The following is a 13,321-nucleotide window of genomic DNA, read 5'->3' on the forward strand; positions in this document are numbered from 1 at the left end:
GCTCTATTTCTAGATTTCTAGAATACCTACCTACATAAAGGTCCATGACATATAGAATATTAATAAATGTTGCCAGTTGCAAATCTGCAATATGGCGATTACCGGAACTTCGGAAGTCTATGGTTTCTCTTCTCTGTCTTTCTTTCTAAAATTTGACACACGTGCCGCGTGGAGTTTTGCCTCGCAGGTTGTTATATTTTTAAATATTTACTTATTATTTGGTATTAGTTTGACGATATTTTAATAAGGAATATTATCATATTGATATTATACATATAGAATTCACGAAATTTGTGAAAAGTGCAAGTTTTACTGTGTGCTGACTGTCCTGCGTGCCAACCACCACCTTGGTCACTGTTTATATTTTATTAGATAAATCTTTGTGTTGCGCTTTAACTAGCTAAAAGTTCACTTTTAATTTGTACAAAAGTTTTTGGACATTTAAGGATTTTTGTGTATTTTCTTTTGACAAGTTTTCTAACCTCTAAAATGCATGCTATACTCGCACTTGTCAGCAATTCATGAGAAAACAATACCATTACAAACAGTAAACAACATTAGTTCGTTCTAGTAGCTCAAGATTTCAATATACGACCCTGAAAAAGCATGTTTACTCAACCTACAAGTTCATCAAGTGAATCAATTTCATAATCATTGACCTGCTGTATTTACCCTGTTCTTATGCTAAATGCGTGGTTTTACGCCTCCTGTTAAATTCACTCGCAACTTAACTTCCCTTAATTCCTCCAATTTTATTTTATTTGTGGGTGGAAGTTAGCAGGTGTTAAGCTGGGCCTGTTGGAATAGGTCAGTAACCTGTTGTATGATGAACCATTTCAGCACAATGGTGGCGATAACGGAGAAGACGGCTCCGGCCGAGAAAAAGGTAGCAAAGGGTAAGGAAGACAGCAAGAAGCTCCCCGCTGTCCCAGAGTCGGTGCTCAAGCACCGCAAACGCAGAGAAGCTCTGCGCGCTCGCCGCATTCAGGTATTTACTATTTAGCTATAATATTTTGAAGAATTTGCCTTTAATATTAGACCTAGGAAAAGAAACCAAAACTCTAAAGCTGCATCTAGGAATATTTACATACATACATGCTACTTTCAAGGATTACATGATAGGATATAGAGACTTATTCTGGGATATGTACTGTGTATTAGCTGCATAACCCTCTTATGAAAGAAAGCCAGGTGATACTGTGTCTAGGCCACAAGTATTGGTAAGGAAACAAGATAGAATATCATAATAGATCTGAGTTTGCCAACATTTCACAGGGATCTAAGAAGCTATTAAACCGCATCACCAAGAAATTCCCAGAATAAGCTGCTATTTTATTTTCTTTGTACTTTATCTACAGTAATAAAAAACATTGTTTTCAGGTTACAATCAAAAGGCGTTCAGCGGCCATCAAGAAAAAGAAGGAAATCTTCAAACGGGCTGAACAGTATGTTAAGGAATACCGTATTAAGGAGCGTGATGAAATCAGACTAGTAAGACAGGTGAGTCAAAAAACTGCTGGAAATAAAATAAAATTTCATGTAACCCATTTCATCTGTATAAAGGAAAAGCTGACTGACTGACTGATCTGTCAAAGCACAGCTGGATACTACTGGACGGATCAGGTTGAAATTTGGCATGCAGATAGCTATTATGATGTAGGCATTCACTAAGAAAGGATTTTTGTATATTCAACCCCTAAGGGGGTTAAATAGGGATTTGAAATTTGTGTAGTCCACACAGACACGAAGTCGCGAGCATAAGCTAGTCTAAATATATAAAAGGAAATGTTGAGTGACTGACTGACTGATCTATCAATGCAAAGCTCAAACTACTGGACGGATCGGGCTGAAATTTGGCATGCAGATACCTATTATGACGTAGGCAGCTGCTAAGAAAGGATTTTTGAAAATTCAACCCCTAAGGGGGTGAAATAGGGGTTTGAAATTTAAGTGGTCCATGCAGACGAAATTGCGAGCATAAGCTAGTCAGTACCCCTATTATAAATGCAAAAGTGTTTGTTTGTTGGTTTGTCCTTCAATCACGTCGCAACGGATTTACGTGCTTTTTTACATGGGTATAGATATAGACCTGGAGAGTAACATAGGCTACTTTTTTCCCGGAAAATCAAAGAGTTCCCACAGGATTTTCAAAAACCTAATTCCACGTGGATGAAGTTGCGGGCATCAGCTAGTTACCCATATGGTTTGAATGAATTCACACAGGAAAAGTTACAATAATAAGCTTTGTTTAGTTATACATATGTTTATTTTTAGGCACGCAACAGAGGCAACTACTATGTACCCGGTGAAGCCAAGCTTGCATTCATTATGCGTATCCGTGGTATCAATCAGGTCTCACCTAAGGTAAGAGGCATTTCACTTTTTGATTGTCATTATTGGGGGAACTGGTGAACAATACAGTGTAATAGCACCTTTACAGGAGTAGCAAGAAATAATGAAAGCTTTTGAAACTATACTGTACCACTATGCATATATTATTAATTTGATAATGTGTTTGTTTGTCCTTCAATCACGCCGGAAGGGAGCAATGGATTGGTGTGAATTTTTGCATGGATATAGTTAAAGATCTGGAAAGTGTCATAGACTACTTTTTATCCTGGAAACTTGAGAGTTCCCACAGGCTTTTAAAAATCAATTTCCATGGGGACGAGTCATGGGCATCAGCTACAGCAATATTTTCTAGAATGTAATATACACTGTCATATCATCTGGTCTTATCTGGTGGTTTTATTCTAGGTTCGCAAAGTCCTCAAGCTGTTCAGACTAAGACAGATCAACAATGGCGTTTTCATAAAACTGAACAAAGCTACAGTGAACATGCTTCGTATTGCCGAGCCTTACATCACATGGGGTTATCCCAACCTCAAGAGCGTGCGGGAGGTAAACAAGTCTTTTCTTTTTTATTCATACTTGCTAAAGTCATGCATTGCAATGCATCCCGCGCGCCACTACTGTACATTGATGGTATTATATCAGAAACAGCTTGGCTCTTGACTGTGATCCAACCTAGTGGTAAGTGATGATGCTGTCTAAGATGGAAGCAGGCTAACATGGGAAAGATATACCAGTTTTATCTTTATTGGTTTCTACATGCTAAATCGCTTGGTAGGATGGTAACTAGCCTTTATAGGGAGGTAGGTACTGCAGTTTTGAATGATTGTATAAAAATTTGAATCTCGTATGCGTATTTTGGCTTGAAGACCCACACGACAAAAGCGGCTGGACGGACTGAAGAATGAACTATATCCACAAATTGAGATAGTCCTGTGTATGAGCATACATACAATAAGGCTAAACTAACACAGGTTTCTTCAGTTTGGCCTGTATGTATGCGGGACATTACTTCATTTTGATGTAATTGTCCAATTTAGTATACCATTGTGCTCATGCAAATTTTGTTATGTGGAAAATCACACGTTTTCAGGAGAAACTAATAAATTTAATTTCTTTTTAAAAACTTTACTTTTAGAACAAATCACATAGCTAAAATTGTTCTCTTGAACTAGCTAATAATATGCTGAAGAACAGGGTTTTGTATGCACACTCACCTTTTGAAACTAAAAAAATGAGATCATAAATGTGTTTTTTCTTGTTTCAGCTTATCTACAAGCGCGGTTTTGCCAAAGTGAACGGCCAAAGAGTTCCCATCTCTTCCAACAAGATCATTGAAGACAAACTTGGCAAGAACAACATCATCTGCGTGGAGGACCTCATCCACGAAATCTTCACTGTTGGTGATAAGTTCAAGGTAAACAAATCCTAATCCTAATCATATTATAAATGTGAAGGTGTGGATGTTTGGATGTTTGTTACTCAATTACGCAAAAACTACTGGACGGATTTGGCTGAAATTTGGAATGGAGATAGATTATACCCTGGATTTAACACATATGCTGCTTTTTATCCCGGAAAATCAAAGAGTTCCCGCAGGATTTTGAAAAACGTAAATCCACGCGGACGAAGTCTCGGGCATCATCTAGTTATTTATAATTAGTGGTTTCACATCCTATATGTTGAGACCATCTGTTTTGTACCTTGTTAATAGTCCAAGACACCATAACATAAATTAAATAATTTCAGATTTGGTATTACCACCCATCTGACTAACTTATCTATCAACACACAGCTTAAACCACTGGACAGATTGAGCTGAAATTTGGCATGAAGATAGCCATTGTGTCTTAGTAGGCATGACTGGCACATGAGTAGGCATCCTCTAAGGATTTTTGAAAATTCAACCCCTGAGGGGTTAAAAATTTGTGTAGTCCACGCGGACGAAGACGCTGGCATAAGCTAGTAACTTATATGTTCCGTGATTGTAGCTTAGTGGCTATGTGGAAAAAGGATTTACATTTTAATTCATAAGCATGTCGAGTTGCTTATTATAGTTGGCGTGCAATCCAAGGGCAGCCCTGTATGTATAGTAGTTTATTTTATACCTACTCACTACAAATAAATTTCAATGAAATTCCAGTATTTTAAATACGGCTTGGAGTTACAAGGAAATTAAAAATTCTCATTCTTCCAGTATGCGAGTAATTTCCTGTGGCCGTTCAAACTCAACAACCCAACGGGTGGCTGGCGCAAGAAGACCATTCACTACGTCGACGGCGGCGACTTCGGAAACCGCGAGGACAAGATCAACGAGCTACTTAAGCGAATGGTCTAAATAAAATAGGGTTTAATATTATTACCCGACTTTTATTTGTACAGAATACACACCTAATTAATTTTCATATTTCTCCTGGATTAGTTTAGTGGTTATTAGTAAAAGTTTTCTGCCATGGAATTCAGATCAAAGCAGTTAAGCAATTACTACTTATATTTTTTTATCAGATGAACAGCAGCAATAATTTTTTTCTTTTTCTCTAGAATCTATTTTGCAAGAGTTTAATTAAAATCTGTTGAGTTTTTCAGTTGGATAGTTCCAATCAATGTCTCCTATGTAGTACTTACTAAGCACAAGATGGGTTCTGAACAAAAAATGTGCAGATTCTTAGTTACCTATGTGGTCCAGTATCATCAATACTTACAATACAGCTTCTTAGAACACAATAGGCTACTTGACAATTTTTTTAAGTTGGTCTTAAATGGTTAATATTTGTCCTATTATATCAAAAAAATTAACACTATATTTTTTTGCGCCCTAAAAACCGTAAAACTTTAATTTAAAAAAATATTTTTCTTAGACAGGTGAAAACACTGTCGGCCATGTTTGGCCGATAGATTATCTGTGCTCTGACGTCATGCATTTGTAAACAACAGTATAACCACTGTGGTTATACTGTTGTTTACAAATGCATGAAAAAAATATAGTGTTAATTTTTTTGATATAATAGGACAAATATTAACCATTTAAGACCAACTTAAAAAAATTGTCAAGTAGCCTATTGTTGTTTGAAATAGCCCTTTATGGTTATAGTGTGTTGTTGTGTGTAGTGTTTTGTGATCTCACTCGCCATTTTAACTCTGTGTCTTGTTAAAATTACGGTTTACCCTCGCCTGCACTAAAATCGTACTTTTGACATGAAAGTTGACACTGAGCTAGAATGGCGCGTGAGTCTCAACATAAAGGTAGTGGTATTCATTCATCTGTGGATCTCAAAATGTATGCATTATACAAAAAAAAATCTCTTCATAATATTAGTAGGTATAGAATATAGATAAACAAATATTTTTATAAAAATATATTATTATTTATTAATCATCACTTTTGTTTGCTAGACCAATCATTCCAACTGCCTAGGTAAGTTTTGGATCTGTTAAAAAAAATTAAATTAGAACTTCAACAGAAAAATATGGTACCTATCTTAAGAAGGAATATAAAAAAAATTACTTATTAAATCCAAGTTTCAATGCTTTATCTAAAGCCTCAGTTGAACGTTTACCAGATCGGCAATAAAATATAAGCTCATCCGAAGCTGATGGTTTTGTTCTTCTAAATGTTTTCTGAAACTCTTCGTCAGACATAGTTGCCAGGGCATCTTGGACATTCCCCACTAAAATGAAATACATAATATTATAATTAAAAATATCAATATACCTACCTAATCATTTGCAACTGCTCAGTTGGTCAGGATCGTAAGCTTATCGTCATCATAGACAATCGATAGACTTCCACTACTGGAGATAGCTCTTGCACACCAGGGTCTTGCGCTGCCTGGATTCAGTGGCTCCCTGCGACCCGTGATGCGACAGCGCGGGGTATTCAATCCTGGGCTTTCCAGTGGGAGATTTAACACTCAACTCTTTAAAACCTCACTCACTTAGCTTTATTTCTTTTAACTTTCTAGTTAGCTGAGCTGAGTTAATCTATAGACTTCATAATATCAAGGTTTTGCCCTTGATTCACATTTTTTAGGCATGCACATAATACAATCACACCAAATAGTAGATGATGAGTAGCCTAAGGTGGATCGTACAAGAAATAATACTTTTTTTTTTGTGATGTAACCACAAATTCAGTTTCTGATTTTTCCCTTTATTTTATTTATTTATTTTTATTATTCATGTACGAAAATTGTAGTTACAAAGTAATAATAAATTAAGTTACATTGGAAATGCTTATCTCTAAACAGAGATTTCTTCCAGCTTCCCATTCAAGGTTGTGAGTGAGGCGTATCAAGAAGTGGAATAGGTCTACGGTACAGTATGGTCTTTACTTGGGCTACAAAACTTTTGGGCCAAATTTGATGATTCTAGGTCAACGGGAAATACCCTATAGGGTTTGATTCCCTTGACCAGTCTTGATTGACACAACAGACAGTATCCTATAAGGGTTCCTTTTGTCTCTGGAGATACAGAACCCTAAACACTACAAACAACTAAATTACAATCAAATTGGGTCAGCAATATAACAATCAAACAATTGGCACACACAGACACATACAGTGTATGAAGTCTGCTAATCTGCACTTGGCCTATGTGGTGGACTATGGCCTAAACCCTTCTCATTCTGAGAGGAGACATACATATACATTACATATTTTATTTTAGTTTCAATTATGTAATTTTTACATGGTATATTTATGCTTGAAGGTATTTTTCCAGTAGAATTAACTTCATCTGGATTCCGGACATCTATAATCACTTTCTCTGGCTGGTGGATTACTTTCAGCATGTCTTCATAACTCACAACTCTTTTAGGATCAACCATGCTTGAATAAAGTATCTTTGAAGTTAGATTTTCTGTTAGGGGTGTCCTGGGATCTAAAATTATCAAACTTAAAATTGTTTGTACTTACATTTAGTTAAATCAAGAGCACAGACTATAACTGTACAGCATAGTGAAGCATGGGTATTAAAGCTTATAAAGTTAGAATGTTATGTTATCATTATGATAAATTGTATAGGTAGGTAAGTAGGTAGGTACTTGAGGTAATAATTATGTGGTAGGTAATATCTTTTATCCTTTTATGTGGGTAATATTATGATTTATGAGGTAGCTAAACAGCTCAACTTACACCAAAGTTTTTTAAGAACCAATAAGTCTATTATAGATCATTTGTCTCATAATTTTGTATTAAATGTGGGCCTTAAGTTGTTCATAAAGTTTGGTGCGAGTTGCGAATAGGTACTAAACTATGTTCAAAACAAAAAACAAACATATTATATAATATTCCATGCCCTTATATTTATATTGAACCCCTTTAACCGCCAATCGGGTGAAAGCTAATGAACGATGCAATGCAAACATAGTAAGTCGGTAAAATAATATATTGAACTTAAACAGCTAATCCACACCAACTATGTATTTAGAAAGGCTTATTTATATTACTTATTAGGAAAACAAAGCGAATAAATGTTTTTATCTTTATCAGCACAGATCAGTGTTTTATCACAGATCACTACCTATAATTATTATTATAGGTACCTACTAGATGCTTATCACCGACCCAAAAAAAGTGTTTATCATTTTGCCTGATAACAGCTGATCGAGCTGATATAGACAAGTGAAAACTTTAGACTATAATAGGCCCAAAACGTAGACTGACTAAAAAAGCTAGACTAAAGTACTGTGTAACCGGGTGTGAGATAGCGATAGCACGACGTAACGATGAATAACACAATTACTATTGTTTAGTAGTCAATATTTGTATTAACAGATCAACAATATTTGTATTAAACGCTTTTTATGTGAAAATAAGTTAATAACTAATGAGAAATGCAATGACGCCACGAATTTTCAGTTTGTTTTGCAACTAAAGTTGTATTCCTTGAAAAATATCGGTTACACGATAAGGGAGAAAAAATAGGTTAGCTGCGTCTCTGTTTATCACATTAGTAACTTTATCTGTGCTCCCTTTTTAGTGTGAATGAGAAAGCAAACGTTCCTTTGTCTAGGTCTTTTTTACTCAGTCTACGGCCCAAAATGACTCCTCACGCGCCATTTTTAACTCTATGGGTCAATCTTTTATAACTATGTGGTCACAGGTCAACTATCATAATATCAAGAGTAGGTAGGTACCTTAAGTACGGATCAACGTGGGTTCAACTTTAAAATAAGGACTAAAATCGTAGGTACTTTGACACAAAAAGTTAAAAAGGCGTGTAAGGAGTTTTTCACGTGTTAAACAAGTCTTTATACCTACTATTTGCATCTTTTGATAAAATCAAGTAATAGACCAGCGACAAAACCATAGACGAAAATATTTTTTGTATGGTTTTTGGCTCTAGATTATTTATAACTTTAACTCGACCAACCTCAGCCTTAGAGGCCATAGAGTAAAGTAAGAGAGCCAGCCGTGCCAGACTTTCGTTATTTTATAAATTGTAAGTTTAATAAATTATCGAGGTAAATTGACATTTGATACAATGTTGACATGTTACAACTTACAATAGTGTTCTTGAATAATATTCATAATCATTTCCTTATTGTAGGTACCTACTGTAGTATATGGCAGAAAATATTGTACATTAACTTTTAGAATGAGATTTAGGCTTTGTAGAGCGTTGTATCTGTCACTCATATCTATGTAACGTTTTGTCGGTTTCAACGACAGAGACAACGTTCTACAAAACCGCTATCTCTTTCTAAAGTTCGATGTACAATATTTTCGGCTGCGTACTGTAGATACATAATTAGTTGTTACAACAGTATTTATGTTTCGAGCCACAATCAGTCTGTCATAAGTAGGTACAAATTATAATATCAAACAATTACTAATACACATGACATTCGTTATTAATTATTACCATTTTCGCGATACAGTATTGATATTGTAACACTTCTCAGAATGGATCCTCTTTGCTTTTAAAATGACTGTAGGTACACAAATTAAATCAATATCAAACAATTACTAATACCTACACATGACATTCGTTATTAATTATTACCATTTTCGCGATACGGTATTGATATTGTAACACTTCTCAGAATGGATCCTCTTTGCTTTTAAAATGACTGTAGGTACACAAATTAAATCAATATCTCTAAACTCAATATATTAATCAATATATTAAACAATAATATTTCTCATCATAAATGAACAATCTAGCATGATTCAATTGAACTGATATTAGGGTATACTTAAAGACTTTCTATACAAAAGTTTTGTTATTTACTTATATTGAAGTTTCACATACACTTATTTGAAATTTTTCATAAATTTTGAAGAATTCTTCAAATGACAACCTTTCATCTATGCATTTCTGAACAGCCTTCTCTGTTTTCTGTAATAAAAAAAGTACTATAAAGTTTTCTGGGATGTTTAAGTTAATTATTAGATACTTATCATGAGACATTTAGGTGAGAGCAAATAGGTATCTACCTCAAGTGATGAAATTATTTTAAAACAGCTTAAAAATGTTTGTCCACGTTGATATGTTTGGAAATTATTCTGTATTGAAATGGAAAAGAAATTCCTTATGCCAAGTGCTAGTACAGGATTTGCACAGGATACTTTAATCATTTTACTACTCAAGTTATTTGAGTACCCATCATTTATAATTTGTATGTCTAATTTTTCATTAAATACCGAAAATGAGACATTCTTTCTCGAGTTTAAAAATTCTTCTGAAGATACTTCCTTTAACAGGAATTTTGCTATATTAGAATTTATGAAATGCTCTTTGTAAAATGTTTCATTTAGTAAAATCTCCCTATATGTATTCGGCAGTTTAATGTAAAAGGACCATGGTAGTAAATCTTCTGATACTTTAATAATTTGAAAAAGATGCCCATGAAGCTTGTAAGCAGTTTTATATAATAAATTCTCTATAGAGTCCTCTGGGTCTTTTAATAACCTTACATTGTCTATAAAATTTGTTTTAATGAAATGTTCTGGAGTTAGATTTACTTGTTTACAGTAGACAGTCGTCCAAAGATTCTGTTTGCAATTTACAACCTTGGGAATCTTCTTCACTATTTTTATATCAAAAGTTATATCTGTTATGTTCAATTTATTCATTTTTAAGGGAACAACAATGTTAAAAATCTTTAGTTGATCTGTAACTTTAACACTTGTAGTTTTTATGATTCTTTGTTCTGATAAAATTGTTATATGGATCTTTGAATCTGTAAAAATATTTGCTGATATATCATCAAAGTTCTGTTGTAAAGCTGAAGACATTTTTATTAGAAAAGAAAATGTATCCTTTTCAAAATAATCTTTTAGGTTATTAGTCAAATGGAGTAATAGGCCCTCTTTAAGGATATCTTCATGTTTTTCATATGCAATGACACAGTACTGTATCATTTCACCCGTAATGTCTTGTCTATTTGATAAAGCCAATGCTGTGATGTAGTTCTCTTCCTTCTTTATATTCTTAATAATTTCATCATTTTTTTCAACTTCTTCCATTATTCTGTGCAAATAATTCATATTATTGAACAGATGTTCTGCTGAATAGTATTCACTAGCAGAAACGGGAACTAAATAAGATGCCTCCTCATTCATATTTAATGTATAGACCAGTTTATTATATGTTGTGCAAATTATTTTACCATTTGTTTCAATTTGCGCAAAATCTTTTACATTCTTAACAAACAACTGTTTCAATTTTGCATCAGCCTCTGAAAATGTATCGGTGGATACCCACATGGTGATACCATCAGTGTATATAATTTTATCATGTAGTACTGTTAACCTGTGTATGGCAGTATTCAGGTGTGCTATACTAGGAGTATTAAATTTATTATTCAAAGGCTGTTTAATTACTGTACCAGAGCTCAGACTTACTAGTAAATTTAAATGATTTTCTTTTACCACAACTATGCTTTTTATTTCTGAGGGGCATGTTAGAAGTTCAATAGGTGCTAAGATATTATTGTTCAATTCCAATTCTACTAATACAGCATACAGCGTTAATTTATCAAAGCTGACAATAATAATAAATTGTTTACACTGTAAACTTTTATTTGTCCGGAAAATTTTGTTAATACTGTCAATATCAGTTCCATCTAGCTTATAACAGCATAGTATACATTTTTCTCTTTGTATCTCACTTGGTAGTAAGTTTTTATTTGCTATTTTATTATTGCTGTATAATTTTAAAAAGACATTATTAGGTGATTTAAATTTATGGATCCTTAAAAATAGCTCGCCCATATCAGATTTTATGCTAAACAATAAGTTGTCATACCATTCCATGCAAAATATGTTATCTTCTAACTTTTGGAAATTGTGTTTAGGTTTCATAGACGCAGTAGCAGTTTGCTCCGGATTAAGGGAATAAGTTAACAATTTCCCTTCATTGTCCAAACAGAGTAAATGTTTAGCTAATATTAGCTGGTGAATTTCGAAGTCCATATAATTGAATACCAATCGGCAATGTATTAGATGTCCAGGCTTATCCATATCTTGCTTAAACGTTAAAAATATTTGAAATTTATTCCAAAACACCAAAATGCAGTTTGTAAAGTTATACGCAACGTTCAGATTGTCCACTAGTTCATGTTGGAATTTGAAACACCGTTTAAAATCCATTATCTCGTTTAAATTGAAATTAACATTGAAAAATATTAATTCTTGCTATTTTATTTGATTAAATTTTCAGACCGGTGATAAAAGGTACAAACACAGACCCACAATCACAGCCCACAATTACGTCGTATACCTACTCTTTGATAAAACACTGTCAAAAATTTGTTTTTGTAAACTGGCTTACGGCTCTGGATTCTAGCACTTTTGAGCCTTAATTAAGCGTCGTTATGCAAAAAGCGACCAACAACGTCATTACCAAACTCGAGATAGGTAACTTTGTCAAATAAGTCCAATTACCGCTATTGCCCATTTTTTAGATACAACGACAGAGACAACGCCCTACGAAACCGCTATCTTTTTCTAAAGGTCGATGTACAATACTTCCTGCCGGGTACTGTATTAATCAATAGTCTGGCATCAATACAAACAAGTGTAAGTATTGTATGAGACAAAATCTTCATGTTCAACTGCGGATGACGACGTCTTGGGCTTGACTCCCAGCCCGGGCCAAAAATGGTTTTACTGTCAAGTCTCAAGACATTTTCAGTATATCTACCTATATATAATACAGTCCGGAGTTGGCGGTGTTTTACCTCCATGCTTCAGAGAGCACGTAACGTTGTCTGTCTTGCGCTATCTCTATGGTCTTGCGTTTGGATTGGATTGCCATCCCTATTAATTATTACCTATACTTATACCACACGAGTAAATAGGTAGTTATTATCATACGCTGTGTTCAAAAAAGTGTAAATTTCTTTGATAAATAAGTAAAATAAGAATAATTGAATTTAAGAGGTTCAAGTTTGAGGTACCCCTTGGTACCCCTAATGCCTATATTTAATGTACTCTGTGGTTTGAGGTGTGTAATGGGTTTGTTCCACAGATCTGTCGTTTGATCAGTGATATTGTGGCTAATTCCATTGTACACAATCTCTAAACTAAACTAAAATGGCACGTCTAAATCTATTGCTATCCCTTTCATAATGTTGCTTGCGGAAAAGGATGGCACTAAATTTAGACCTGTTAATTTAGTTTAGTTTAGAGATTGTGTACAAGAGAATCGGCCCCAATATGATTCTATAATAAGCTTAATAAGTCTATGGGTTTGATAAAAGAAAAAAAATACTTTTCGATTTTTAAATATATTTGAATTATTTTAGTAACGTACATATTTACAAAAATTGTGTTAAAAATAATTTAATTTTTATAATTCGGATGTAAGAAAATAAATCAAAAGTTCTAAAGTTCACTTGTAAGGCTGGCGTTCACAGTTCACTACGCCTCGCCGATCGAGTCGAATCGAACTGCATCGATTAGCGATTTATTTCGGCGCACTGCGGCGAGTGCGCCGAAAATATGAATCGCTTGCCATACAA

At 34.2% G+C, this 13,321-nt stretch overlaps 3 protein-coding genes across 3 annotated transcripts; 1 reads left to right on the forward strand and 2 right to left on the reverse strand.

Annotated features, from left to right (window-relative positions):
* Positions 1–83: 83 nt before the first annotated feature.
* RpL7 (ribosomal protein L7) lies at positions 84–4,711 on the forward strand. The gene is made up of 7 exons (XM_034970257.2): positions 84–187; positions 841–988; positions 1,381–1,500; positions 2,275–2,364; positions 2,758–2,901; positions 3,620–3,769; positions 4,550–4,711. The coding sequence occupies exons 2-7, from the start codon at positions 845–847 to the stop codon at positions 4,688–4,690; spliced, it is 789 nt and encodes a 262-aa protein (XP_034826148.1). The 5' UTR covers positions 84–187; positions 841–844; the 3' UTR covers positions 4,691–4,711.
* Positions 4,712–5,658: 947 nt separating this feature from the next.
* LOC117983721 (rhodanese domain-containing protein CG4456-like) lies at positions 5,659–7,792 on the reverse strand. Its single transcript, XM_034970334.2, has 4 exons — positions 7,627–7,792; positions 7,039–7,230; positions 5,858–6,020; positions 5,659–5,780 (listed from the first exon to the last, which is right to left on the reverse strand). The coding sequence occupies exons 1-4, from the start codon at positions 7,715–7,717 to the stop codon at positions 5,729–5,731; spliced, it is 498 nt and encodes a 165-aa protein (XP_034826225.1). The 5' UTR covers positions 7,718–7,792; the 3' UTR covers positions 5,659–5,728.
* Positions 7,793–9,454: 1,662 nt separating this feature from the next.
* Positions 9,455–12,052, reverse strand: LOC117983720 (uncharacterized). Its single transcript, XM_034970332.2, has 2 exons — positions 9,792–12,052; positions 9,455–9,693 (listed from the first exon to the last, which is right to left on the reverse strand). The coding sequence occupies exons 1-2, from the start codon at positions 11,946–11,948 to the stop codon at positions 9,586–9,588; spliced, it is 2,265 nt and encodes a 754-aa protein (XP_034826223.1). The 5' UTR covers positions 11,949–12,052; the 3' UTR covers positions 9,455–9,585.
* Positions 12,053–13,321: the final 1,269 nt, after the last annotated feature.

Source organism: Maniola hyperantus, chromosome 7 (assembly GCF_902806685.2).
Source record: "Maniola hyperantus chromosome 7, iAphHyp1.2, whole genome shotgun sequence".
Classification (NCBI taxonomy): Eukaryota; Metazoa; Arthropoda; class Insecta; order Lepidoptera; family Nymphalidae; genus Maniola; species Maniola hyperantus.